Source organism: Musa acuminata, chromosome BXJ3-10, assembly GCF_036884655.1.
Source record: "Musa acuminata AAA Group cultivar baxijiao chromosome BXJ3-10, Cavendish_Baxijiao_AAA, whole genome shotgun sequence".
In the NCBI taxonomy this organism is placed as follows: domain Eukaryota; kingdom Viridiplantae; phylum Streptophyta; class Magnoliopsida; order Zingiberales; family Musaceae; genus Musa; species Musa acuminata.
Genome location: NC_088358.1, coordinates 33,491,160 through 33,517,733, shown reverse-complemented (window position 1 = coordinate 33,517,733; position 26,574 = coordinate 33,491,160). Strand labels below are relative to the sequence as shown.

Here is a 26,574-nt window from a genome sequence, read left to right as displayed (position 1 = left end):
ACGTCTAGTCTTAGTCTTAAACAAAGGTGGGAAGGTTGCCATCTCTAGTTTCTACTGGATGTTAAACATATGAGAATCAAAGAAGGAAACACGTAAACAGTAAGGAAAAAATATATATATCAAAGTATCGAAATATAATATTAAAAAATTACAAATATCAATCATGCTGAATTCACCTTTTGCCGAAATAGAACTAATCATATAAAAAATTTAAAGTTCTTGGCTAATTTATTTGTATATTTTATCAAAATATTAAAAAATTATAATATGGATTCATAGCAGGATTAAATGAAAGTTTAACCCGACCTAACCCCATCATTTTCCTGCCAGGTCAAAAGATCATATAACCTAACCCGTCGCCCGTAAAATGAATCGATTAATAGCATCCTCACCGAAATGAATCCAATGAGTTGTAGATAATCTAATTTATAACGTGATCAGGTTAGGCTAAAAGGAAAGTTTGACCCTACAGAGTCCCATCAATCTCCTGCCAAGTCGTAATCGAATGACACCATCAATTTGCATGCCATACGACAGATCATACGTGTGACATCACGTGGTTTAGCATAAAGCTTATAATTTAGTTTCGGCTTCCCAGCCGCCCTCGAAGACGAAGTAATACCGTGTACTTACATGTTTCGCATGCCAGCAAAAGCTTCCCTCACCTGCTCCTTATTCTATTGTACTTTCCTTTTACACGCCATTGATCAAACTTGGTAGGCCGACGACCTCCTCTTCGTCAAATTAGCACCTTGCAAACTATATATATATGGATAAAGAGCAAATGCTTCCCAGGAGAAGAGAAGGGAAGCAAGCTGTCATCTTCGATTCAGTTCCTTCTGAATGGAGCGGAGCAGCTCGTTCGGGATGTCGTGGGCGGATCAGTGGGACTACAGCGAACCGAGCGCGGCCTCGCAGAAGAGCAACAGCAGCAGCAGCAACCTGAAGAAAGGCATGGAGAAGACGAAGGCCGCGACGTCTACTGGCATTAAGAAGGTGAAGGAAGGAACTAGCCATGGCTTGCAGTGGATCAAGGACAAGTACAGCAAGAAGACCCAGAAGCACTAAAGTTAATTTGCCTGCAGCATAGCTTATACACAGATTTCGTTTAGTTATTATCGTGCTTTATTTCATTCTTTTGACGTAAAAAGTAGTGAAATGTTTATGTAAATGTAGGGAATATTTATTCTACCAGCCTTGCATTATGCCTGCTTTTATTTGCTTGCATGACTCATATCTGCGAAATTTTGCTGCTACCAACGGTGGAGATCCTTTGAATCAGATTCGAAGATTGCCCATTAAATTGGGCTTAGGTATTGATTCAAGTTAATAAAACCTGCAATTAACCCACGAAATTTTTATACAATATGGTGCCAAATTCTACCCATGAAAACCAAAATCGCTTTCATTTTCTTGATTTAATAATTAATATAATATTCTCATGTGCAAAGCACGTGCAACTACCTACTAATATCATTCTTAACCCACACAAATGAAGATGGTATGTAATTATTATATTCGTAAACTGCTAATTATAAGTAATTTCGGACGGGGCGGGAAGATTTGGAGACTAAACGGATGGTGCTGTTTCCCTTTCCCGCCTCAGTACGATTCAATTGTTTCAATCAATCAACAGATTTGATTGGGTAAGTATCGGTCCGTTTCAATCTCGATTGGGATAGGCGATCGTTGAGATCATCTTCCATTGCAGTCGTTAGAACGTTACGATGTGAACATCGCTCGGTATGTTTGTCATAAAGTGTTCGTCGAGGTCGTTTCCACCACCGTTTGCAACAGAAGCCAGCTCAGAAAGTTCTCGCGGCAGAACCAGCGATGCTCTCAAGAGCGATGACGAAGGTTTCGCGTCTCGGGAAGCCACCGCCTTCCTCCTCCTCCTCCTCCTTGTTCCGTTTCGTCAATGCCGTCGCTGTTGATCCTCCGCGTACGCGCCTCTCCCTCTCTTCCAACGTTCTTCTCCAGCGTGATCCTTGATTGATTCTTTTCTGTTTGATTGGCTGGATCGATGCAGTGCCGCTGTTTTACCACCGAACCCTTTCGACGATCCAACTCCATTCGTCGTCCGGTGAGCGCTTCTACCTTTCTTCTTTGTTGCCGGCCATCTTCTTAATGGGGGCGTTCGGCGCCGGATCGGTGCAGACCACTTACGCCGACGGCGATGAGGTTTGATCGTCTTTCTTACATTTACGAGGTCATTTTCATGGTTTATTTGGTTTGGAGTGTTCATTTATGCGGTTGGTTCCGCGGTTGGAGGATTACGATCCCTATGCTGCCACCGACTCCTGGTCGAGTTCCAAAACCGCGGATAAATTGGATAGGGTAAAGTTGCAATTGGAGGTGTTGCTGCAAATCAGAGGAATGGAGAAAGGATCCTACCCGCCCTACACCCTTTCTGCAAGGGGTCAGCAGGTTTGCTCCTGATGAACATTTTAACAGTGTTTCATTTCTACTCTGCTTTGATGCATGGTGCGTTTCTTCACATATATTTGGCTTGAATCTTCGAGCTCGTTAATTTGATTGTTGTATCTTATTGTTGCTTCTTCATTGGCCTTTATCACCTATGCATTCTTTTTCCTTGAAAATATACAAATTTAACACGAAAGTTGCAATGCAAAAAATGACAATCCCGAAAATATGCTCTGTTATTACTGGTGAAATTTCCATTTTATGGTACAATAATTTGCCTAATTTCAGGTACAGTTTGTTGGTAAACAAACAGTTTTCTGTAAGTAGAATCGCAGAAAGAAATACAATTCCTTTAATATTAACATTGGAGACTAATATGATGTTAACCTTTTTCTAGTTTATATCTCTCTACAGTACAATTGAAGACTCGATCTCCTATAGACCAAACAAATCCTTTAAAAATGGCTTCATTATTTTTTTGACATGATTACATCCTTTAAAAATGGTACCAACTTACCCAGTCTTAACACCAAGGTAAAAAAAAGACTACCTCATATTAATAATCTTAAAAAAATAGAAGTTATGTATCAAAATCCTTTCTCAGTATGATGCACAAATAGTGAAGGCTGTGTTTTTTTCTTGTCTTAGTGTGGAATCTTCTCTGGGAAATAAACTACTTTTTTTCTTATCATAGTTTAGACTCTTATCCATGAAAAACAACTACATTTAACCTTTCCTGCTACTTCTCTAACTGCCTACTTGCGTACAACATGTGCCTACTAGATTGATGAAATCGTAGACAGCATTTGTCTTATAATAATGTTCCATCAATACAGTAATCTTGCACCAAAATCTTTTTTAAGTTCACCCGCAAGATGTGAAGATTCAGATGTTGACAGTGAAATTTAAGAATTACACCAAAATTGGTATGGCTGTATTAGAGTGGTTGTTGATAACTATTTTAATCAAGCTCTGTTTGATGCATAATGCATACTCTAATGTACGAAACATATTCTTGAGATGGGTTACATTTCTTATGGTTTTCAATGATTTATTTATTAGCAATTTGTTTCTGGATCACTTTTCCTTGTTATTGGACCACTTGATGTATAAGTTGCAAGAATTTTTTAGGCTTCATGATTGGATCTCACAAGAAGATATGTCACTTTAAGGCCTTTACTTTGGATCTATGGGTTATGATCTGTAAATTCTATCTATATTCGCTGTTTTCTTATGAAGTTTCACCGAAAATTTTGTCCCACATCCATAGTGTCTATTTAAGTTTTGACATAAGGGAGGATAATAATAAGATCTATGACAGATTTGATGTAGGAAGGTGGGAATTAAGGAGGTTCAAAATAATGAATCAAATAGAAGGCTTTGCCATAAACCAGTTTACTCTGCAAATAAACATTGGTAAAATATCACCACACAAGATAAACCCTTCTCACGGACATGACATGCTCGCTGTAGGTATTAAAGATAGTTTCGTCACATCTAGACTCCCAGACCTTCAACCTAAATAGGAAAGAAACTGTTGGTATGAAGGATGAAACATGATTTATTACTGGCCACTTATTTGATTAGTCTGAGAGCTCTACAAATGTCATGACATTTATATCCTTTTTAAGCATTTTATTTTGAATTATAATTTTTTTCAGGCTAGATTTCGGTAAGCTTTTCCATTTGGCCAAATTGTTCTTCAGACTTTAAGTTCAATAAGACCTCTGGATAGGTAATTATAGATGTACTTGCCAGATGGATTATTAAGATGATCCCTGTTACTTAACAAAAGGCTAACCAAGAAAGATTTTTGCCTATCTTGATACTGATCCCATTCACTCATAAAATCTCAACCAGCAGATCTGATGTAGCTATCTAAAATTACATATCTAATTTGATATAATTGACAAGCCCTGGAATTCAGCTATAGTGCAATGGTATCTAAAATTATGTTCTCTAGGATCTTCTAAGCATAGTCATTATTGATCATTGTCTTCTTTGGTTTGTATTGTATTGCTCTGCAACTTGTCTATGGCTGCTGTCTTCTTGCAGTGTTGTTCATAGTGCCTCCTGTTGTTTCATTTAATTGGTTCAAGTTGAACACATTCTTTGTAGTAATGTAATTCCCAGCAATATATTCTTATAAGTATACTTGAGTTTCATTTGCTGTCTCCTGATGGTTAATACTTATGAAATGGTTGCATCAAATTTTTTAGGTTATCATGAAGTTCAAAATTCCTCCTACATGTGAGTTATCGCACATAATTATGGATCTTGTTAAGAACCTTGGTGACACGTCCAAGCAACTAGGTGGTGGTTCAAAAATTCATTTATATGCTTTTGACAGGTTTGCTTAAGCAGTAAACCAATTTTACAAGTTACAACTGCTTAAATCTATTTCTTAATTTGCATATTTAAATTCTTCTAAGTTTGTTTGATAAAAATTTATTTATAAGTGAGATATAGATTCTACCTTCATATATAGGGTTATTTATGTATATTATATTTTTATGCATGCTTTATAACTGTCTCATTTGTTTATTTGTACCTTTGACCACAAGATTGATATCTACGGATTCTTTTTCTCCTTTTATATACAAGTTGCTTAGTACCATCGCTACATGCAACCTCTAATTAAAAAGTTCATTAAAATCAAGTTTGTTAACATCTATATTTAAAAACAAATTCATTTGCTCTGACGTTTGTTCTGTTGGATAGTTTTCTGTCCAGAAAAAAGGAAAAAAATTCTATAAGAATGTGAATTGAATTTTCGGGTAGAAACGGTCTAGAATGAAAACATTAAGTTCAATAAAGAATTCTCTTAAGTCTTAACAATAATGTGGCAAATAGATGGTGACATGACACTATGATCATAAAGTGATAGTATCTAGTGAAGTCAAGAGTTTTATTGGGTTGATTCAATAACAGCAAATATCACAACTATTCAATTAGAACCCATCAAATGTTCGAACAAGCAATAGCAAACTCAGAAGTTTGGCCCTCATATGTGTCATAGATGTCTATTAATACACAATATTCACAAGCAAGGCTTTAAATCACATCCGGATATTGATTTTATTAATCCAATGGACCATGTTCATGACATTGAATCAAAAGCAAGAATAACATATGAATTGTGCCCACAGCAACCTATGCCCACTCTTTGGATGCTCCTTTTGAGGCATGCACATCTTTGCTTTAATGTCACTGGAACAGACCTACAATTTCAATTTCACATGGTTCATATGAATCTTCATGTATGTAATATTTATTTAAATTCACTTTTCTTTTTGGCGTACACAAGCCCTTTCAACTTGTATATTTGCCCAATCTCGTTCACTTTTCAGCCAGACTTTCAGGATGGGATGCAGATTGTCCATAGATAAGTCTACTTCTTTGTACAAGTTTTATAATCCAAGTTGAAGGACAAGATATTTCAAACAGAATCAGTAAAGGAAGTGCACTTAATAGACTTAAAGATGAGAATGAGAAGCATTAGTTCTGCAACTTCTGTTAACCAAGTAAAACACCAAAATATTGTAACAAGAGACATCTTGGAGCATATACATACCTCCAAAAAGCTATGTTTGTTTCAACTGCACAAAGGTGTATTTGATGTTTCAACTGCACAAAGGTGTATTTGAGGAAACTTTGGATTTTAAAGTATAAACATGCTCAAACTTGCCTTGTGACTTAGCACTTGGCAATAATAGGATTGCAACTGGATGATAGATCAGCTAACTACAATTTACCCAGATTTGGCTAATTACATGCCATATTCATTTAGATCTGAAACATGACTTCAACCCCACTCAAGTGAGTCCCTAAAGATATTCAATTGATTTCTAATTTATTCACTGACCCTCCCTGACCTGCACTGGCAGGAACCTCATGCCCTGGGTACAGCTTTCCTCCTTATCTCTCTCAAAAAAGGAAAAAAATTACAAATTATCATCAAAATTAGTTTCTTAATTTTGGTTCGTGATAAAATAAGTGTTAGGTTCTTGATAAAATTACAAATTATCATCAACAATTTGCTTCTGTGTGATTTTGGTTCATGCAAAATCGTGTTCAATATGTTAATTGGCTTGGTGGTTTGGAGGCCTGTATGAACTAGTTTGTTTTACTGTTATATAGTTTTTGAACCTCCAAGGAACCTCTACTAAATTTACACTTGTAATTAAATTCCTTAGTTTTTTTATATTCATCCACAATATAAGGAGATCTTGATAAGTAATGATATGCTGGAGTTGTTTTGTAAAATTAGATCATTGATTAGGAAACTCTCTTTCTAACAACTGAATCCAACTTATGGGAGAAGCTTTATCGTCAAGAATTTATGTTACAAAACTGTATAAATTAACAATATATGAAATATTAAACAATATAAACTAATATGCGATAAACTTAGAATATAAAAGAAGGGTAAGATAACATATATGTAAATAATGAAATGTTATACTCTATAGATAAAGTAATGATATACACAATTTTTATCTTGTCGTTACTTAAATGTGTGTCAATGACGTATGTATTCATATTTAAACTCCTGGATGAATACTGACATAAGCTCAATTCTACCCATTACAGAATATCTTAATATCTAAATGCACTTTGAAATACTAATTTTTTATAGTAACTTTAATGAGAAGATGTTTCTCGATTGATTTCCTTGAGGTTTCTATATATTTTCTCATTCTTTCTTTTCTTTATTTATTTGCTTTAATATTTGCCTCTATATAAAGTACAACCAATGGGTTTAGTACCTTAAAATATTTATCGGTAATGAGTTTTGAAAGGTCTGGATTAGGATTATCCAGGAGCAATACAGTTTGAACCAATGGAATCAGTCAGATCAGATTAGCAACAAAGTAACAAGACCAAGATTTGCACAACACTCCAGTACAGTTTAGTATGGGTCGAATTTACCAATATGATTTCTCCTGGAAATGCAATGTACAGTTTAGTACTGTTTGCATTAATGTCCAATATTTGAAGTTTATTCTTTTTAAATATTATGTTTCATTTTATTCTAGCCTGTCCTTTTAATGTTATCATTACAATATTTTGGTATGTAGTGTTCATTGGTTAGTGTCAGTTCCTGATTCTAGAAAATTTTATTTCTGTAGCATATATTGAAGTAGATTGTTGTTCACTTCCAAATAGTAATAATATTGATGATACCGATCATGCTCGCCTCCTTTTTTTTTTATTTCTTATGATTACATGAATATCAATTCGACCATCTGTACAACTATGTGACTTCAATTTGCTTTTTTTCTTACTTATAATACTCAGTGCAGCTGGATGGCGAATAGCTCTTAACCCTTCAGAAAAGATTGGGGTTTCTGATGCAACAAATGAGGGTGGTCTTTCCATACTGATAATAAGCTCTCTACATGAGTCAGATTTTTGTGTCAGTAACCTTTATCTTAGACTTTGTTAATGTGTTTGAATGCTTCTAATAAGGATCCATCTTCCTCTGTAGTAATGGTTAAACTGTTTTTATTAGGTGATTAAGTTCATTAAACGGGGAATGTATAGTTTCAGAGAGCTTGATGCCATGGTTAGTGCATTAAAATTAGCTGGTGAGCAAGCTAATATAAAAAAATCATCAGGAAGCTACACAAAGGCATATAAGAGAGGTGATATTTATCCTGAGAAAACAGTGTCTGCTTTAGAGACCATGGGTGTGGTAGTATATGGACTTGACGAGACTTCGGGTATCTCTTTGGATGGTACAATATCCTGGGAGAACATGGCAGGATATGATGACCAAAAACGGTAAGTATAACATATACATATATATTTGTTGTTTTGTTCCAGTTGATTGTTTACCACGAATTCATTTGTTGAAGTTAAACTGGAAGATGCATATCTACAATGCAGTTGCTATTTTATCTTGCCTTATAGGCAGAGTATTTAAATAATCATCTACAAGCTATATGCTCCTAATTTGGTGACAACCCACTTACATCTTGTATAGCTGCCACCTCTCTGGCTGACATTTGTTCTAAATTGCAATATGCTTTGTGATTTATATGATGCTTTGTTTATGCTGTGTTGGTTTCACAATTAGCTGGGAAACATCACCAATGCCTCCTTTTTGGGTATGGATACGTGCTCAACACAATCTCATTAGACACTATGGTAATACAGACAAATTATATCTTAAAAATGTTCTTTATATGCTTTGTCAACCCATCATTACCACAGAGCTGCATAACTGATTGACTGCTAGTGATCCACTCATGAATAGTTTCAAGGAATTTTTATTCTTGTATCTGAATTTTTGACTGGATTATATAAAAAACAAAATGTTTTGTTGCTTTGATCTTTGTTTTTATATTGTGATTCAAGTTTGATATCTAGCAAGTAGTTGTTTTGATTGGTGATATGTTTTCCAATATACCGTTACTTCTTTTCTCAAGTTAATCTTAATACTTTAATCCTATTATTGATCTTTTGCGAACCACTTTGTTCGTCATGTTTAAAAGATTTTATTAGATGAACCCATCATATTTAGTTAATTTTGAAGCATTTTGACTGTGAATTTAATATGAACATAAACACCCCTCTAAGTAGCATTCTGCCTTGGTGTCTCATCTAATCACATTGAAACCATTTTTTATATATTCTAATCTAAAAATGTTTTTTATAGGATGTTTTTGTTCGACCATAATTTTCTTTTCACCTTGTCCTTTTTGATTCATGGGTTGGGTTTAGGTCGAGATACAGTGCCCCACTGTGGCATTGTCTGGGTAAATGTGTTTAAGGCATATTCTTTAGCCAACAGGTCATGATAAGCTACTACATTTCTGGTTTGGTCATGTCCAGAGGCCTTAATGAAATTAAAAAGATGTAAAACTGTCAACTAAGGTGAAAACATGCAAGCACTATTTTTTCTCTCAATTTGAGTCAATAATATCTTTGATTTACGGTTTACACACACGTACAAAGTGACAGCTTTACCAAAAAAGAACACACATACAAAGTGACATCTCGCTGTAGCTCTGATGCCTCTATCCTCGTCACTCCCTGTTCTGGGTGGCACCATGAGAACTTCTAGTGAAGCATTTTGCTTAGGCTGAAACTGGAAACTTTGATTGTGTTTACTTGGTTTGGAAATTTGTTAATGATGGTGCATCATGTTTTATTCAGTTCCATTGATATATTTTGTTTCGAACATTAACTATGTGTATTGGATACAGACATATATTTTGTCATCTTCTCGTCAGTAACTATGAAGTATCATTGCAGATATCAGCCTTTTCATTTTATTTGATAGATTCTTAATAAATTGTTATGTATATAGCAGAATTAATGTGACTGAATGTTTGTAGGGAAATAGAAGATACTATACTATTGGCACTTCAAAGCCCAGAAGTATATGATGAAGTCGCCCGTGGTACCCGTTGTAAATTTGAAACAAATCGTCCTCGAGCTGTGCTTTTTGAAGGCCCTCCAGGTTATTTGTTAGACCAAGTACTTTTCTATATTTGTGGTATATAATCTGTTAATTAAATATGTCTTCATAATGGCTGGTGAGTTGACCGATGGTTTAGTTTGCGTAGCTCTAAACAAGATTCATAGTTTACCCAGTATTTGCGTACTTCTAAACAAGATCCACATGAGTACTGTCTATATTTGCATAAACATAGGCTATATATGCACATATCGGACTTAGATTTGTGCTAATGTAGATTGCATCTATATGGATACTCCCTAGATTCATGATGATTCATTTTATAATTTCCTGAACCTAGGTTAGAACCATGCTAATCCAACCTTGATCTACTGTTCTCCCTGCATTTCTGTAGTCTAATTTTTATATAAGTGCCTCAAATAATTTGTTAATTTTTGTAGTATATTGCTATTTAAGCAGTAAAGTAATGGTCTAGCTTGGAAGCATGCTTCTCGGAGTGCTACTGTCAATTGACAATATGTCCACTACAACTATCTTGATCTTAGTACAGGAATAATTTTACTGAAAACATTAGTTGGTCTGGAGAGATGACTTTGATAGGTTGGTCATTTGAGATGTCCATGAGTATATTGTTTGAGTGGATGATGATGAGGATTCCAGCTTGCAGCTTGGATTTGTTTATCATTGGAGCATCGCTGTATGCAAGACTTCATGAAATATTAGTTCGCTAGATTATGTAACAATTATGGGAGTGGCTATGCCAATAGTGACAGTCCATCTTAAGTTGGTTGGTCTTCCTTTATATGGTAGCCTAGTAGGTATTGGTTATTATCATATAGGTAGGATGGTATGTGACAGCTTAATGGTGGTGCATGAGTTGAACATGTATATCAGCATGAGATCACCTTGACGAAAGGGCAGCTCTTGATGCTGTTGATATTCGAAATAGATCAGAATCAACAAATATTAAACATAATAACAGAAGAGGCTGTGAATTCAAAATGGTTCAACTTCAACCGTATCCATCTACATACAGTTGGATACCGACACACTACTACTAATGAATTGCTATACTGTACTGAGCAGTGGTATCGATGCATGGGTGGACCATATGTCGGTATGTACATGATTCTATGATTGTACCAACACATTTGTTGGCATTGATGTAACGTATATTGATACATCAGTATGTTTGATTTTCAGAATAATATTGAAAAATGATGAGAAATAAAGAAAACCTTTTTTGGCATTTTTATCCTACTTTAATGATAATTTTATCATATTTAGATAAAAATAATGTGTATATGAGGCATAAATAGATGAATAGGGCTATGATCAACTCTAAATACCCCCAATTTATGGCTAAATATAAGAGAAAGAACCTAATTGGGACGAAACAAGAGAGAATGGCCTTAATCACATTTAATCTTTATAAATATGTATCAAAATACCTCTAATTATATGCAATGATAAATAAAACATAGAAAGCTAAATATCTTCAAATTGGATAGAAATTCCACTTGATTCCAAATTACAATCCCTTTTTTATCCAAATAAATATTTTGATTATCACTAATCATTGATTAGGAACTTTAATTAGAATGAGAGTGAGAGAGGGGGAAGGAAGAGATTTAAAACCCCAAAGAGGTTCCAATGCACAATTTGAAAAAGAGTGAGAGGAGGAATGGAGAGGGATTTGGGTGTCAAACTTGAAGCAATCTGGGTAAATATTGATTAACTTCCTATTGGTACTGACTTGTATCAGTTGATACAGCATGAGTTTCCACCATATAGACAGATATATCACCTATATCAGTCAATTCTATTTCTTACGTATCATCCATTCAGTACATATTGCCCATTTTGTACCGTTTCAAACAGTTTTATTAATGACACTCACCACTTGAAAGGTTGGTCTCAGATACTGTTTTCTTTAACGTATCAATTTACTACATATATCTTCATGAGGAGATCGAGGAAATCTAAATCTAAAGTAGATGTCAGCTTAATGTGAGACAACTTGGCTTACTAGGATAATGCAGATGTTGACTGATGTTAACCTTAACCTTAACCTTAATGAGACAGTTAAATAGTTGATGGATGTGGGAGGTTTTCTAATATGGAGACCATGTATCGTGCATTATATAGACCTGATACTGAAATATATTTTTGCACATCGGTAAAGAGGACAATTGTGGCAATCACAATACACATATTCCTCCAATTTGTTGATGGATAGAAAAATAAGGGCAAGGGAATATAGTTAATGATTTAAACGATAAAATAAAGCCTACATTAGACCTGAGTCAAATACAGGTTTCTCATTGTTGCAAACTTACGCTCTTACCACCAACTTTTTGCCCATGCTTTCTTGTTATATGCACTATTATAGAGCTTAAAACATATTTTGACTTATAGTTTAACCAAAGATATTTAAGTTAGGTTAAGTTAAATAATAGTTTTCAAATTGGTCTATTTGGTACTGGATAGTGTGGCCTGTACTGATCACCAGGGAATTATCATGTGTGTATGCATGTTTAATATAGATGGAGAGAATGTGTTTTTTCAGTTAATTCTTGTTGGACAAAATCAACTATTCAAGAAAAAGGATTACATGTTACACTTTTATTATGTATGTATATATTATGAATGGTTCTTCTTTTTCTTTTGGTATTTAAATTTTAAAGGGAATGATCTAAATGTTTAATGAGAATGGTGTGAAGATAATGCGATAATGCAAGGATACTGTTTGCAAGTGGTATTTCATTAAGATATTTTACTGTGTAGATTTTATTTTCTTCTAGTTGCTCATATTTCTTTATGGTATATGTTGGAAAACTACTTATATCTTGTTGATTTGGTCCTTTTATTTTGTGTGATTGGATTATTCGGAGACATGTAACCTTTTATAGTATATTGGTGAGATCCACCATGAAGAAATTCTTGAACACAATTAAAAATATTTTAAATAAATATTTATTGTAACAATACACTTTATATACTATTATAAATATCATAAACTTACGATCTTGTTGTTATTGTTGTTTTTGCTGAATATCATAAACTGAAACTTACGATTTTGTTATTGTTGTTATTGTTACTGAATATCAGGAACTGGGAAAACTACTGCTGCTCGAGTAATTGCTAAACAAGCAGTATGTAACGTATTTCATAGCTTTTAATTGATTTGTTACAACAATCTGCTCATTTTCCAGAATATTGCTTACAAAAGATTTGTTTGTATTTTCAAGTTAAATGATGGTCCTTTTACTTGTCTACTTGTATTTATGTTGGGGCTTATTTTTTTTATGTGTGACATAAGATGCCACTCCCTTTACTAAATGAGCTTCGATAAGAAGTTTGTTTCAGTGAGATGTCAGTTATAACAATTATTTGATTGGCAATAACCCTATGTTTCACTATAAATGGTACCTAGTTTCCAGCCGGTGAAAATTGAAGCATGAGAGGCAACAATAGTAATAATATAGTAGTCTGGATGATGGTAGAAATATCTTTCTCATAAACTCAAATATTATACTTGGAAATACTACAGGATTAATGATAATTTTTCTTTATGTTGTTAAGTGCAACTACATTCTTCACAAGTTTGGAACACCCATACTTCGAAAATACATCATGGTATAGTGCTCTTTGTTGACTCTTTTTGGTTTATTGATCAGAAGTGCAATAGAAGGTGGAGTTAAATTTAAACTAAAAATGAGGGCTTGTAGGAATACATTACTATGTTACATTGCAACAGGGGAATGAAGCTCTGGAATTATATACTTGGAAATGATCTATAAGAAGAACAATAATGTCTAATCTGGATTGGGCTGTTATTTTCTTTATGAAGTCTCAAATAAGCAAAATGTTGTCTACTTAACAGATATGTTAATTGAGGAAATTATTTACAACTGAATTAGTTCTGTAGGACAGTTTAGTCAAAAATATTAGTTCTATATAATTCAATCATTATCTCTGAATATTTTTTGTTGCTTTAACAGGGTGTTCCGTTGCTGTATGTGCCTTTGGAAGTTATAATGTCAAAATGTTATGGTGAAAGTGAGCGTTTGTTAGCCAAAGTGTTCTCTCTTGCAAATGAGCTTCCATCTGGAGCAATAATTTTCCTTGATGAGGTACATAGCTACTTTCACATGGAATCCTCGGACAAGCATGAAAAAGTTGAACTGGCAGCAACTTCTATATGTGGTGGAAATTAGTAGTATGATACTGGGCCTTGTGTAGAGTGGTAGTTTTTTTTTTATAATAAATTGTTTAGTCCCACACAACGGACTTGCAGTGAAATGACAATTTTCATAGATGCACCTATAAGATACGTTTTTATAAGTGCACAAATAATAAAAAAATGAATAGATATATTATTTTCAGGTGGTATACATTTGAGAATTTTTTTATGTAAGTTTTTCTCTTTTGTGGACAGAAAATTTAAATCTTAAAAATTTTATATGATTGTTATTAACTTCTAGTGGGATTATTTGTGCATCTTTACCTTTTAATGTCTATAACTATTCAAATGAAAAAATCCTTGCAAGTAGTTAATATGTAGAGATTAGACATGCAGGAGTTGCATCACCTATTATGAACCAGCATGGAGAAAAAGGGATGGTCAATTATTTATTTAAAAGTCAAAATTGTGGGTTCTAAACATTGATGTACCATATGGATACTTAAATATCAACACTTAGTAGTGAATTGACTAAACATTGAGGTACCAAATAGTATTTGTTGGGTTTCTTAATTCAACAGCCAACTTCTTTTTCTATAGGTTGATTCTTTTGCTGCTTCTCGATGTAATCGAATGCACGAAGCTACCCGTAGAATTTTGTCAGTGATATTGCGTCAGGTTGGTAAATATTTATTACTTAATCATGTGCTTCATCACTCAGTAGGGCCATGCAAGAACTCCATCTGTAGCCGCTTTTTTATTGCCCTTGTGTTGTTTGCTTTTTCTTGAAGTGTATCCCCAAGAATCTAGCTTTGGTGTCACTTATATAATATGTTCAGTTGCTTAAATGCAGAGTTCTATTGCAAAGATATCTAAATCTTACCTGTGACTCATGGAAAACCTGTTGTTTTAATTCTTGATTTAAGGAAAATTATCAGTGGATCTTTTTTTTCTTTTCCAGTATTTCGTTCACATTTAACCTTCTCTTTTTATTTGTTAGAAACTTTAAGCCAACAGAAATTTTCATGAAATCTTATATGTTCCCTCTTCTTTTTATGGCAACTTGCTGACTTGGAGATTCAAGTATGTATCTGTACTGATTCTCATTTCCAAACACTAATATAAGGTGGTGGTGGAGAATTCAAGTTTTCTAACAGTTTGGTTTTCATGCATTTTTCATAACTTTCACAGGAACAGTCTCTGTTTGCTTGCAGGAGGGGTAAGGGTGCATTGACTCTCCAGACTCCACTTTGGCGAGAGCCCTAAGCATTGTGCTGCTTTTTATATATAATTAAGAAATTTTACATCCTGAATTATTATGCTTGATCAAATATAGAAAACAGAACCGTCGATTTCTTTTGGTACTTTTATTTGTATTCTTGGTCAAAATTATTTCCGCATTGGCGCATATGGTGATATTACTATATATAAACCCTGTAGCTTAAAACTGTTTATGTAAAGTTTTATCTCTCTGTGGAACTCAATGTGACTTGGAAGGCTAAGTGGGTTAATGATTGTAAAAGAAAAATGTAAAAATGATGAATCAGAACCAGTGGGGTTAGTTTGAACTTTGAAGGTTAGACATACTCATAGAAGAAAGCTAGTCCATGTGTTATGGTGAAATTAAGCATCAATAGCTTAATAATTCTGGTTAAGGATAATTGTGCTATGAGTTCTTTTTCCTATGGTCACTTTAGAAACTTTCAATTGTAAGTGCCTTTTTTGGATTGGTCTGTGGTACTTCAATCGTTTAATGCATATATCTGTCTTTTGCAGATTGATGGTTTTGAGAAAGAAAAACAAGTAATTGTTATAGCTGCAACAAATAGAAAGAAAGACCTTGATCCTGCTCTTATTAGGTAATAATATTCCAAATGTATTCCATATTTAGTTGATTTACATTTTTCAATTTTTATGAATTTTAGTCTAGCTAAATTTTAATTCAGATAGTCAAAAGCAGCCTGATGAATCATAGTCCTTAATTTCTCATCTTTACTTCTAGCCGCTTTGATTCAATGATTTCATTTTCCCTACCGGATCAACAAACCCGTGAAGGAATAGCTGCTCAATATGCAAAGCATCTACTCAAGACAGAAATAATTCTATTAGCCGCAGCTACGGATGGGTAATGCACAAGTCAAACTTCTTTTCTGCTTTTTTTGTATTTCCTAATTTAATTTAATTCATTTTATTTTCCTACTGTGGTTGTAAAGATGCACATTTGAGTTTAGTTCATCTAAGTAGATAGTGTTCCTAGTGAGATTCATCATTTCGGGTATCGAACTTGTCTTGATTATTTATTGGACTAATGCATATTTGTCAGCACTAATATATTAACACAGTATGTCAGTATACCCTAGTGTTTTGATGATGAATAAAAGGAGGGTGAAGAGGAAGGAACGATGGAGACACTGCGGAAGAAGGTAGAAGGAAGAAGGAAGAAGGAAGAAGAGAAAGTTATGGAGGAAGAAGAAGAAAAAAGAAGAGGAGGAGAAGCAGCAGCAACGAAGAGGGCAATGGCATTGTATGTGAGAAACATGAGCTTTAAATTATCTATTTTAACACTGAGTTAGATAGTAGCCCACCATTTTTTATTTTTATTATTTTAATCAGACCATTTGAAACGAGGGTGGTCCTTGTATCGACTGGTATGTACCTTATCGTTTTGGGTGGTATAGTAGTCATCGATTCCTCATTTACATGAGAAGGGAGATGTGAAAATTTGTTTAGTGAGGTAATTTTGTATAAAAAGTCCAAGAAAAATTAGATCGCCTTTGGAAGGTAAACTTATGTCAAATGATAAAGGTTTATGAAAGTTGGATGAAGATGTTGAGCAATCATAATTGACTCTTACCTTCTCACTATGTTTAGATGATTTTTAGATATAGCTAAAATCATTTTTAGTTTTAATATTAGGAAACAGTTTGAATAAGTTTAATATTGCCTTGGGCTTTTCTCTAACTATTATCAATTTTTTTTCTTCATTAGCAATGTTAATATAATATATATTTGCTAGATATTCAACAACTTTTTTTTAGTAACCTAATCTTAGTAATATATCAAGTGCAGAATAAAGCATAGAAACTTTTTGGAGATATAGATCATGTAGTTTTGGTTTAGAGATCATGTCGGGGCCTGCAACACATCCTTGTGAATCTTTTGCAATGACGATAATGACCTAACAATTTGGAATATGTTTGGACCCCACATCCACCGGTTAGGGATCTTGATGATTTGATAGCTATGAAATGTTTGTGATTTGATAAGTATGTTAGGATTTAATTAGATACCTTTTCTCGGGTATAAGCTACATTTTTTAGTTTCAATTATGATATTTTCTTTGAACATTTAAGAGGGTTGAATTTGTACCTTTTACTTAGACATGCATTAAATGATCAATTTCATTCAATTTATAGTTCCTATTATTTTTACTTGTGAAGTCGAACTGGTTGGTGACATCTGGTAAGCTGTAATTCCAATTGATTCTTTTGAAGACTAGAGTGTATGTTTAGAAAAAGAAAGGATTGAAAACATAGTTTTATGGAAGACATGCCTTAGTGTTCATAAGAAGATATTTTTCCTCTTCTTAAATTATGTATATCTTATTCCCCTTTATTGCATGTTTGCTTTTCTATACATATCATGTGTAGAATGTCTGGAAGAGATATTAGAGATGTCTGTGAACAAACGGAACGACATTGGGCATCAAAGGTATGGCTCTTATCAAGATGGTCATCTTTTTCTGTGGCTTTGGTACTTAGTGTGAATTAATGCTTATGGTAGCTGATAAGAGGCCAAGCACCAAACGATGCTACTCGAAGAACAACGAAACTTCCTCCTATCGAGGAGTATATTCATAGTGCTGAGCAGCGGCGTGAAGCTTTGTTGTTGGATATTTCAGGGGGTGATAAATGCCCTAAATCTTGTATTTGAAAAAGTTTTTGTGGATTAGTTAATGAAGGTGGACAACATCTCCTGTAGAGAGTTCAGATAGATTATTGCAGTTTGATCCTCAAATAAACATCTAAATAAAGGGAACATAAGATTGACTTAATGCATCATCATGGATAACTAAATATCATTGTTTGTTGAATACAAAGACATAGGCTTCTCAAAAAGTTGTAATTAGCTTTGGTCAGCTGTTTATGTTTAATGTCTTAAATAACTTTTTTTACCATAGTCCCTGTCTTTGGAATATCGGTAATTGTCAAATATGTGTTACATGTTTTTGGAGTCATTACTAACAGAATATTCTTCTTTTGTTTCTATTCAGATTTGACAGTTCCATTTAATATTGATCATCAATTTGGAGGTATTCTGTTTCATATGGAAAAGCATGCTTTTATATTTTATTTCAGCATTTTAGCTAAAACAATTGATAATTTTTTTAAAGGAACTTTCATTCGATTAGAAGAAATTAACAATTGAGATAAGAAAGAACTGCATAGCTCATCGGTACTTAAATGTTGAGAACCTAGATATTTTATCCAAAAAAAGTCTTAACGTTTAAAGGATCCGTGAGATAAAAGAAAAAGTGGGTTATATTAAGAATAATGTTTTTGAGATACAAAATCGATTCTTACAAGCCAGTGATATGGTTGACAATAGATGAGACATCCACGAGGATGTTACTTTGGTGCTTAAACTTGACTTACTTCTTATCCTCCAGTAGGGTCATTCCCTCAGTAATCGTAGAGTTGTGAACCGAATGGGAGAAACAGTCAACATCTAAGAATGATATTAGATGCAAAGGTGAAGACTATGTTCAGGCATATACTAAGGTTAGGAGTAGAAAAAAAGTCATTGTATTATAAAATAAGAAAAAAAAAAGGTATAAGATTCTAAGGATTTAGTATCCTAGAATATGGTCCATAAGAGATAATTTTATTAAGCATTGCTAGTATTATATACCAATGGAGAGAAAGAGAAAGAGAAAGAGAGAGATATAATCTGGCCTCGTTCCTAATAAGTCAGACCAAGGATCCAGTTAGCGGTATGTTTAGGGAAACCTTGCCTCTCAGTTAACTAGGAGGAACTAATAGGCCAACTATTATAGTATTTGAAATAAATACATATCTTGGCTTGGAGGAGGGATTAAAAAGAAAGTCATTTCTTTTCTTTATAGTTGACTCAACTTTCATAAGTTGGCGGGCACCACCGGAAGACAATAGACCAAAGGGTTAGGCTGCTAAACCCAAACAAAAATCATCGTAAGGTTGATGACTAAGGGTATAAATTCTTTAAAGTCTCTTAGTCAAAAAGGAGTGAAAAAAGAGAATCTAAAATAGAGTCAATCTAATCATTAGAATCGAAAATTTCAATTACAAAACTAAAAAAGTTGTCCGTTCTGTCCACATTAACCAAAGTCAAAATTGTTAATACAAGAGTTGGCTCAAATATCTATAGTCTTACCATGGCCAGTAATCTTTCAGAAACCATATCTTAAGGGTGATATTTAGCCCAACGATGAAGATCGCCATACTTGGATTTTAGGATTTGGATTCAAAGAGAGCTAGGGTTGTTAAGAATTTGGAGTATGTACTTAGCACAGATTGAGTTCTTGAGAGTGATGAGATCCTTAATTCTATGACCTCCACTATTCTTGGATTAAACAATTGTGTTCCAACTGATCAAGTGTATATGAGTCCAGTGTTTCAAGATTGAATCTGAAATATTGCTATTAAAGATGAAGTGAGTGGATGATGGATTGATAAGCACTAGTTTACTGACTCCGAAAATTATGCCCCTTATAATACCACTCTTAGATTTTTTTTGAGAGGACTGTATCCACTAAAGAGCTTTCGCTACTGGGAAAATGGCAACCCATAATATTTGATGGATGCTTAAAGCATCGCAAACCGAGTATTTAGTACAAGGGGGACAATATAATAATAACAAAAACAATTAAAAAAAAACAAAGTCAACTACATGAATTTTTTTTGCAGCTATTGGGACAATATATTCACTATTATTACCATTTAGAACAAACACCAATAGTTCTTTTTCATGAGCACATATAGAACACAAAAAGAAACTGAAAAAAGATGAAAGGTTTCGGTACATGAATGCGGTATTCATGCTCTAACCAGGATTTCATATACGTTGCCATTATTTTCCCCACTTACTCTCTTCAGTGTTTCGAAACTTCTTCGGCTTCCAAGAAAATCTATACGCTTGAACGTCAAAGCTCCTTGTTCCACTGATTCTTTACTTGTATAAAGTGATCGAAGCCGATCAGCATGCCTCGAGTCTGTGTGCATTGCCAGGTTTATTTCTTCTGCTGACATATTCTCCTGAAAACACAAGTAACAGAAACACAAGGTTATTACGAGACTGTATAATTTCCTTTAGATTAATAAAAAAAAATCCAATTATTTTGAGATAAAAATCACTTAGATGGTGTTCCTCACAATTCCTTGAACAACAACATAGCACGCCTTGACAAGGAACATCACAAAAAGAAAATTAAAGAAACACAAGCCTTAATTTAAAGTCGTAAACCATGTGCTCACCTGATAAAAGTTATAGATATGGTCCAGAATCTGTACAGATGTAAAACCACCATCACCATAGAATGTTCTTGACAAGGGACCTAGTTCACCAAAGCGATCGACCGGGAAGAGTATAGTGAGGAAGTGACTTTTCAAGATTATTTCCATCTTCTCGCTGCAACCACATGGATTCAAGTAAAGACCATCAACCAAATTCAAGAGATCTGGCCAACAAAACCAAAAAGTGAAAAGAGGCCAAATGTTCTTACTAAATACCTTTCTCTTAGTGGCCGTGAGAAGTTCTCCAATAATGCTTCAGAATCCTTACCATCACCTCTTGCATTAAAGTAATCAAAAGAATGTTGCTCACTAGTGTCTTCTGTTGAAGACGACTCAACATAAATACGGGCAGATGAGGTTGGCTCAGACACTGTCCAGCAGATTGATTCCAAAAGGTTGCTGGGAGTGATTGGATGAATTGGAACTTGACATGACTGAATTCCAGTGGATAATGTTGTCCATCAATGTAAAGTCACTTAGGTAATTTTTGGAAAGAAAGGATTAAAAACTTTCAAGTTACATAATAGAATTGTTGCAGCTTCTGATGCATAAATGAAAATTTTAAACATGCAAACATTACTGGAATGTATCATAACTTGCTTATGCATTGCGATGACTATAGGCAATGATTCTCATCCATGCATTGGTTAAGTTCAAAAGGATGCCATTTTTTAATCTTATTTCTTTAATATTCAATAAAGAAAATAAAAAGAATATTTATCCCAAATGATACCACTCGAGGAGGGTGGAGAAGAAGCAACAGGACCACAAATAATAACTTAAGTACTTGAACTATACATCCAGTTGACTTTCGTAGAAACATTGCAAATGACTTTCTCTGGAGGTTTCCAACACACATCATCAGTCAAATGATAACGGAGGCACTCAAGCATCTTTGTAATTAAAAGTTTTCCACCTAAGCAATATGCTAAAAGGCAATCGTAAAAAAGCATCTCACAGTCAGCAGAAATTAATGCCCCTCTTCCAGTCATAATCAGTAACCAAAATCATGAATGCAAGATTTTCATAAACTTCACACATAATTGGATTAGTAAATCACCATTTGAGTCCCCATATGCAACTTGAAATCAACAGTGTTTGTCAGATGGAACAAGAGAAATTAATCCAACTTAAACTAAAAGGATTGTACTATTATTTGTTAGAAATATGAAAAATACTAAACAGAGAAAAACACAGGTGCAACCCGTGTTTCAGAGAGATGATATATATGAGAAAGAATGGGCAAAGAATAATTTGGTGTCCCCAAAGGCAATGACATGGCATATAAAACACAGGCTCATGTCTGCATCATAACAAAAAAGGGAAAAGATGACATATAAGGTTAAAAAAGACACAGCATAAACTATCTCTTTAAGGAAATTTTCTCTTCATGTCAAAGTAAAAAACTATGTAGCATCTACTTATTTAAATGTTCACTTGTTAGGAATCTGTGACCAACATGTATTCTCAAAATTTAAGTTGGAACATACAACAAATAATAGTTTCCACAAATGTTAATATACCAAGCGGAGTTTGACAAACTGGGAGGACTGGAATGCAGACCCACCCGATTTGTGAACAGGATTTACTATTGAGTGGTAAACCCTGTGAATCAGGTTTACAGCCTGTTCCAAGCCCACAGCCGCCACCTCCTCTTCTCCTTCTCTCACCCCGTCTCCTCTTCTCCTCCAGCGCCCCCTCTTCCCTCCTCTTCTCCGACTCTTCTCCTTCTCTTCTCTCACCACCTCTTCTTCTCAGCTACATTCCAGTGTACCATGTGTCGGTATGCCATAACGCTATAAAGGACTGGCCCGGTACAGGTGCAGCCATGGACCAGCATGAGTCTGGTATCCGAAATTTTATTTTTTGAATTACGAAACTAAGTTTGTCCGTAATTGATTGGCAAGTTTAGTTATAGCATTTGTGACCGTATATAATTGTCGCTTCACAAAGATTTGGAAGAAACCTAAATAATGTTTGTCCAGCAATCGAGGCAGAAAACAAAAGTTATCTGCTAAAACATGCAGCAACAGCAGCTTGTCAATAAAAAAGCATATAGCCCGGACTGTTTGGGTTGCCTGCAAAATTGTTTTTACGATCAATGCAGTTTTGTTGCAACAATATCAAAAGACGGTGCCTCAATACGTGAGGCTCCTGCTAATGCAGAGTTGTGCAGCCCAATGATGTCTACGGCAACATCAATAGCAGTAAATTTTCTTTTCTATTGCTTGCAATAGAGTTCGCTCAAGTCTTTCTCTACCTCTTTTGTTCCACTAATCCTAATTAACCCATCTTGCTTCTCTGATACGTCTACAGGTACATACATTCGCAGTCAGAAGGCTCAAAAGTCAAAACTACTCATTGTTATAAAATGTAGGCTTTATGTTTGGAGCATCAATCCCAGAATGAGAATGCTGCCTGCCTGCAAGAGTCCTACCCGCATGCTGCTGCAAGAGTCCTACATCAACAAGGAGTGGTCTACTCAACAGGAAATTAGTTTAACGAAGTATATCCTAAAGCTTCTGAGAGTCCTATTCCCACAAGTACATCATGAAAGAAGGCCAAAGAAACAAATATTTAAGTGTTGTTTTCCTGCTAGAACAGGAGTCAATAACCAGTGTGTGATGCTCAAACACTCTTTATGGACACAACAGAGCGTACAAATAATTTGTACAAGACACGAGCAGGTCCTAGGAATCTTTTTTATGCTTTAATTGAAGAAGTTATTAGTGTTAGTTTCACTAATCTAACTAGGAGTTTAGTTACTAGAAACAAAAAAAAAGAAAAAGAAATAAGAAGACTTTCTGAGCATAAAAGGATGTTAGGACATCTCTTTGTGATTCCTTTGGTATTTTCAGTATTTTTCTGCAATAATATTAGTTTAATTTTGTAGCTTTAGTCTCTAGTTTATAGCTTGTGGACTTCTTTTCCACCTTATATTGAATTTGCATACCTAAGAGGCATTACTTCTAACAAATTCTGTTTCTGTTCTCCTAGTAACAGACAAATGCATTTAAAAATCCTATAAACTAGTGACACTAAATTTTTGTAATTGAATAATATTATAATCCATAAAAGATAGCTGGGTCACGTAAAACTGTCCTTTTGATCTGAGAGGCAATGACAATCACACAATCTTCATGCTGCCACCACCCCTCAAAAAGAAAATAATGAGATGTTTTTCTTGAGTCGAGTGTAAATTACTAAAACATAGTGTATAAAAGGCAAAACAATTACTTGAATACGGCGACAACGACGACTTCTAACACCCTGTTTTGCCAACTCAACTGCCTTCTGCCTTTCTTCAAGGCTTTCGTTGCTTCTTCCTTCTGCAAGAGAGTGTCTAGAGTTCTTAGAAACAGGATGGACACTTCCTCCATAGCCAACCTAAAAAAAGTTTAAATTATTATAAAACCAATATTGTATATAAGATAAAAGTAAATACCAGCAAGATGGCTAGTATAATTTAGGCTGAAAAATGTCTTGATGTTGACCAACTTTAATAAATCTAGAAAACTTGATGGAATAAATCAACAAAAAATGTCGAACTGACAAGAGACCTGAACATCTATAGAAGAGGATATCAAAAATCGGTCTTTCAGTTATAAGCACTCAAATATGAACCTGAATATTATGATTTATTAATTGTTTCCTCTGTGACTCTTGCTTAGTTGTAGACTTACGAGGGCCGAAGTGCTTTTAAGATGCTAATTTTTCTAATTTAACAATTTGAATATTCTGCCAGGTTTTTTCCCTGGAAGGCCATCTGGCATAGTTATCAATCTTGCTAGACAAGGTTTGACAACTTTGAGAGCAGTAAGAAACTATGTTTATAATCTAGCATGTAGGTTCAAGAGTATATAAGTTAAATGGAAAACCTTTGAGCCTTATAAGTACTTCCTATCTTGATGGTAGGCGCAAGTGCCTGAGAAACACTATTGACAATTGCATGTGCTTCATGCTCATTAAAAGCAACTAAACATGTATTTAGTAATTTAGGTCTTGTCGGTTAGTAAACATTGCACATACCACTACTACAGTGAAATTTTGCAGCAAGGTCAAATTTATCGATAACTACTAAAAAGAATCGTTTTCTCTTCTCTTCTTTAGAAACCTCGGTGAACATATTTCTAAACACCCAAGTACTTCAAATATTTTTTACATCTTATTTTCCTCGTAAAAACCTAGAAATACATAAAAATTTTATAGAAGAATCAAACTTTAATTATCATGATTTTCTTTTCCACAAAGACTCCTCCTTGTACTCGGATTCATTCTAGAAATTTTAAAAAATATTTTTCCTCTATTCGGGTCGCTTTCTTTTTTCAAAAAGAAGATCAGTGTTATTCTTCTTTTTGACGATCATGATTAAGACTAACAAAAAGAAGTTATTCTTTGATTGATGTGTTAGTCATGCTTTAGAATTGGCCATCTAAGTAAGCTATCCAAAAGTCCCAATGGTGATGAAGGCAGATATTTTTCATGTGGTTCATAGAAGAACTATAATACTATAGGGCATGACAGTGTTTGATGCAATGATTAATCATGCACATTGAATGTGGATAGACTTTTTGATTCTATGTTTATAGTGATGGGTTGTTTTCAAGGTGGATTTTGTCTATCGAGATGACAGGCAACATGTTTTCTTTTAATCTGTCCTCCTCCGCTGGCTTCCTTTCACCACTGGAAAATAAGGAAACAGAAGACAACATGTGGTTTGGTTTCCGAATCATTCTTAGTCTTACCCTCTTTCTCTCCCAAGTTTCTCACCTATCACAACCCAACACGAGCTACAGAACAAAAGATTCTGGGAAGGGAGAACGACACATCATTGAGGTGATTCAGAGAGACCAGCGTACTGTTGCAGAACAAGGAGGGAAACATAAAAGGGAGACAGACGAGTAGACGGAAGAGACAAGGGAAGGAGAGAAGATGGTGCAGAGAGGAGAGAGGTCAGTGGGGAAGACATCCCACTTCTCACTCACATGTAGACTCTTGAGCCAATACTTGAAGAAGAAGAAGAATGGCAACCGTGGTGAGCTTGCACTTCGCCAACAAGCTAAAGGTCCGATTCCTACTACATATATATATCTCATTTTTCCTCTCCTACTAGATTGACTGTTTCTGCTCTTCTTTCAGTGGTTTTCTTAATTCCTATGATTCCAATACAAATCATTTCAGAGAATTCACTGGTGCCCAACACCCTCAGCTTCGAACCTGGGGTTGATGTCTCAGGAAAGAATCACCATCGCCATGCTGAAAACTCCATTCTAACAAAGGAGGAATCTAACATGGCTACGAACACCAAGTCATTCTACCTCCAGAATCAAATATCTGCAATACATTTCCTTTATCTAGCTTTAGCTTCTTATGTCTGATGGGGATATAAACAGGAATAATCTTTGTATAGGAACAAATACTAGAAGACCAAAATACGCAGCGGAATAAAATGGAAACACAATCAAACAGAACACCAAGATATACGTGGAAAACCCCTTCAATGTGAAGGGTAAAAACCACGGGGCAAACTAGAGATAATCCACTATGAGAATAATGAATATACAAATCTCAATCTCTTGCCCAAAACCCAAGCAACAACCACAAGAGAATAACTGGGATACAAGGATCATGTTACTGCCCACAATATCTAAAACCTCCCAAGTAATCACAGCAAGAGCCTACTGTAGATTTGATCTAACCTGAGATGAGAACACTGCTAGATGATTGTGAACAGTCTCTCTGCGTTGTCCTTGTCTTCTTCCCTTTCTTTCTCTTCCTCTTCTGCCTTGTTCTCCTTCTTCTCTTTGGAATCTCGTCGCTGCAAAGATCTGCCTCGTTGCTGCCTTTTTATAGCTTTAATCTGCCTCTAAAACGCAGCCACCACACCCCCCTAATCTTAATTAGGGTTAGGTTAAGAGGGGGTGTGAGCTGTGGGCTGATAAAGCCCACATGGGCTGAATATGGGCCATCAGCTCAACAACCTC

The 26,574-nt window shown here is 34.8% G+C and overlaps 2 protein-coding genes across 2 annotated transcripts; one reads left to right on the top strand and one right to left on the bottom strand.

Moving 5' to 3' along the window:
- Positions 1 to 1,064: 1,064 nt before the first annotated feature.
- On the top strand, positions 1,065 to 18,117 carry LOC103969711 (uncharacterized). Its single transcript, XM_065171206.1, has 14 exons — positions 1,065 to 1,942; positions 2,030 to 2,181; positions 2,272 to 2,427; positions 4,644 to 4,774; positions 7,726 to 7,843; positions 7,940 to 8,211; positions 9,771 to 9,895; positions 12,965 to 13,008; positions 13,858 to 13,989; positions 14,640 to 14,717; positions 15,816 to 15,898; positions 16,042 to 16,164; positions 17,690 to 17,750; positions 17,823 to 18,117. Exons 1-14 carry the CDS (start codon positions 1,834 to 1,836, stop codon positions 17,970 to 17,972), a joined length of 1,734 nt encoding a protein of 577 aa, XP_065027278.1. The 5' UTR covers positions 1,065 to 1,833; the 3' UTR covers positions 17,973 to 18,117.
- A 1,828-nt stretch (positions 18,118 to 19,945) lies between these two features.
- On the bottom strand, positions 19,946 to 25,845 carry LOC135651484 (uncharacterized). The gene is made up of 5 exons (XM_065171554.1): positions 25,837 to 25,845; positions 23,828 to 23,977; positions 20,807 to 21,024; positions 20,552 to 20,705; positions 19,946 to 20,332 (listed from the first exon to the last, which is right to left on the bottom strand). Exons 1-5 carry the CDS (start codon positions 25,843 to 25,845, stop codon positions 20,114 to 20,116), a joined length of 750 nt encoding a protein of 249 aa, XP_065027626.1. The 3' UTR covers positions 19,946 to 20,113.
- Positions 25,846 to 26,574: the final 729 nt, after the last annotated feature.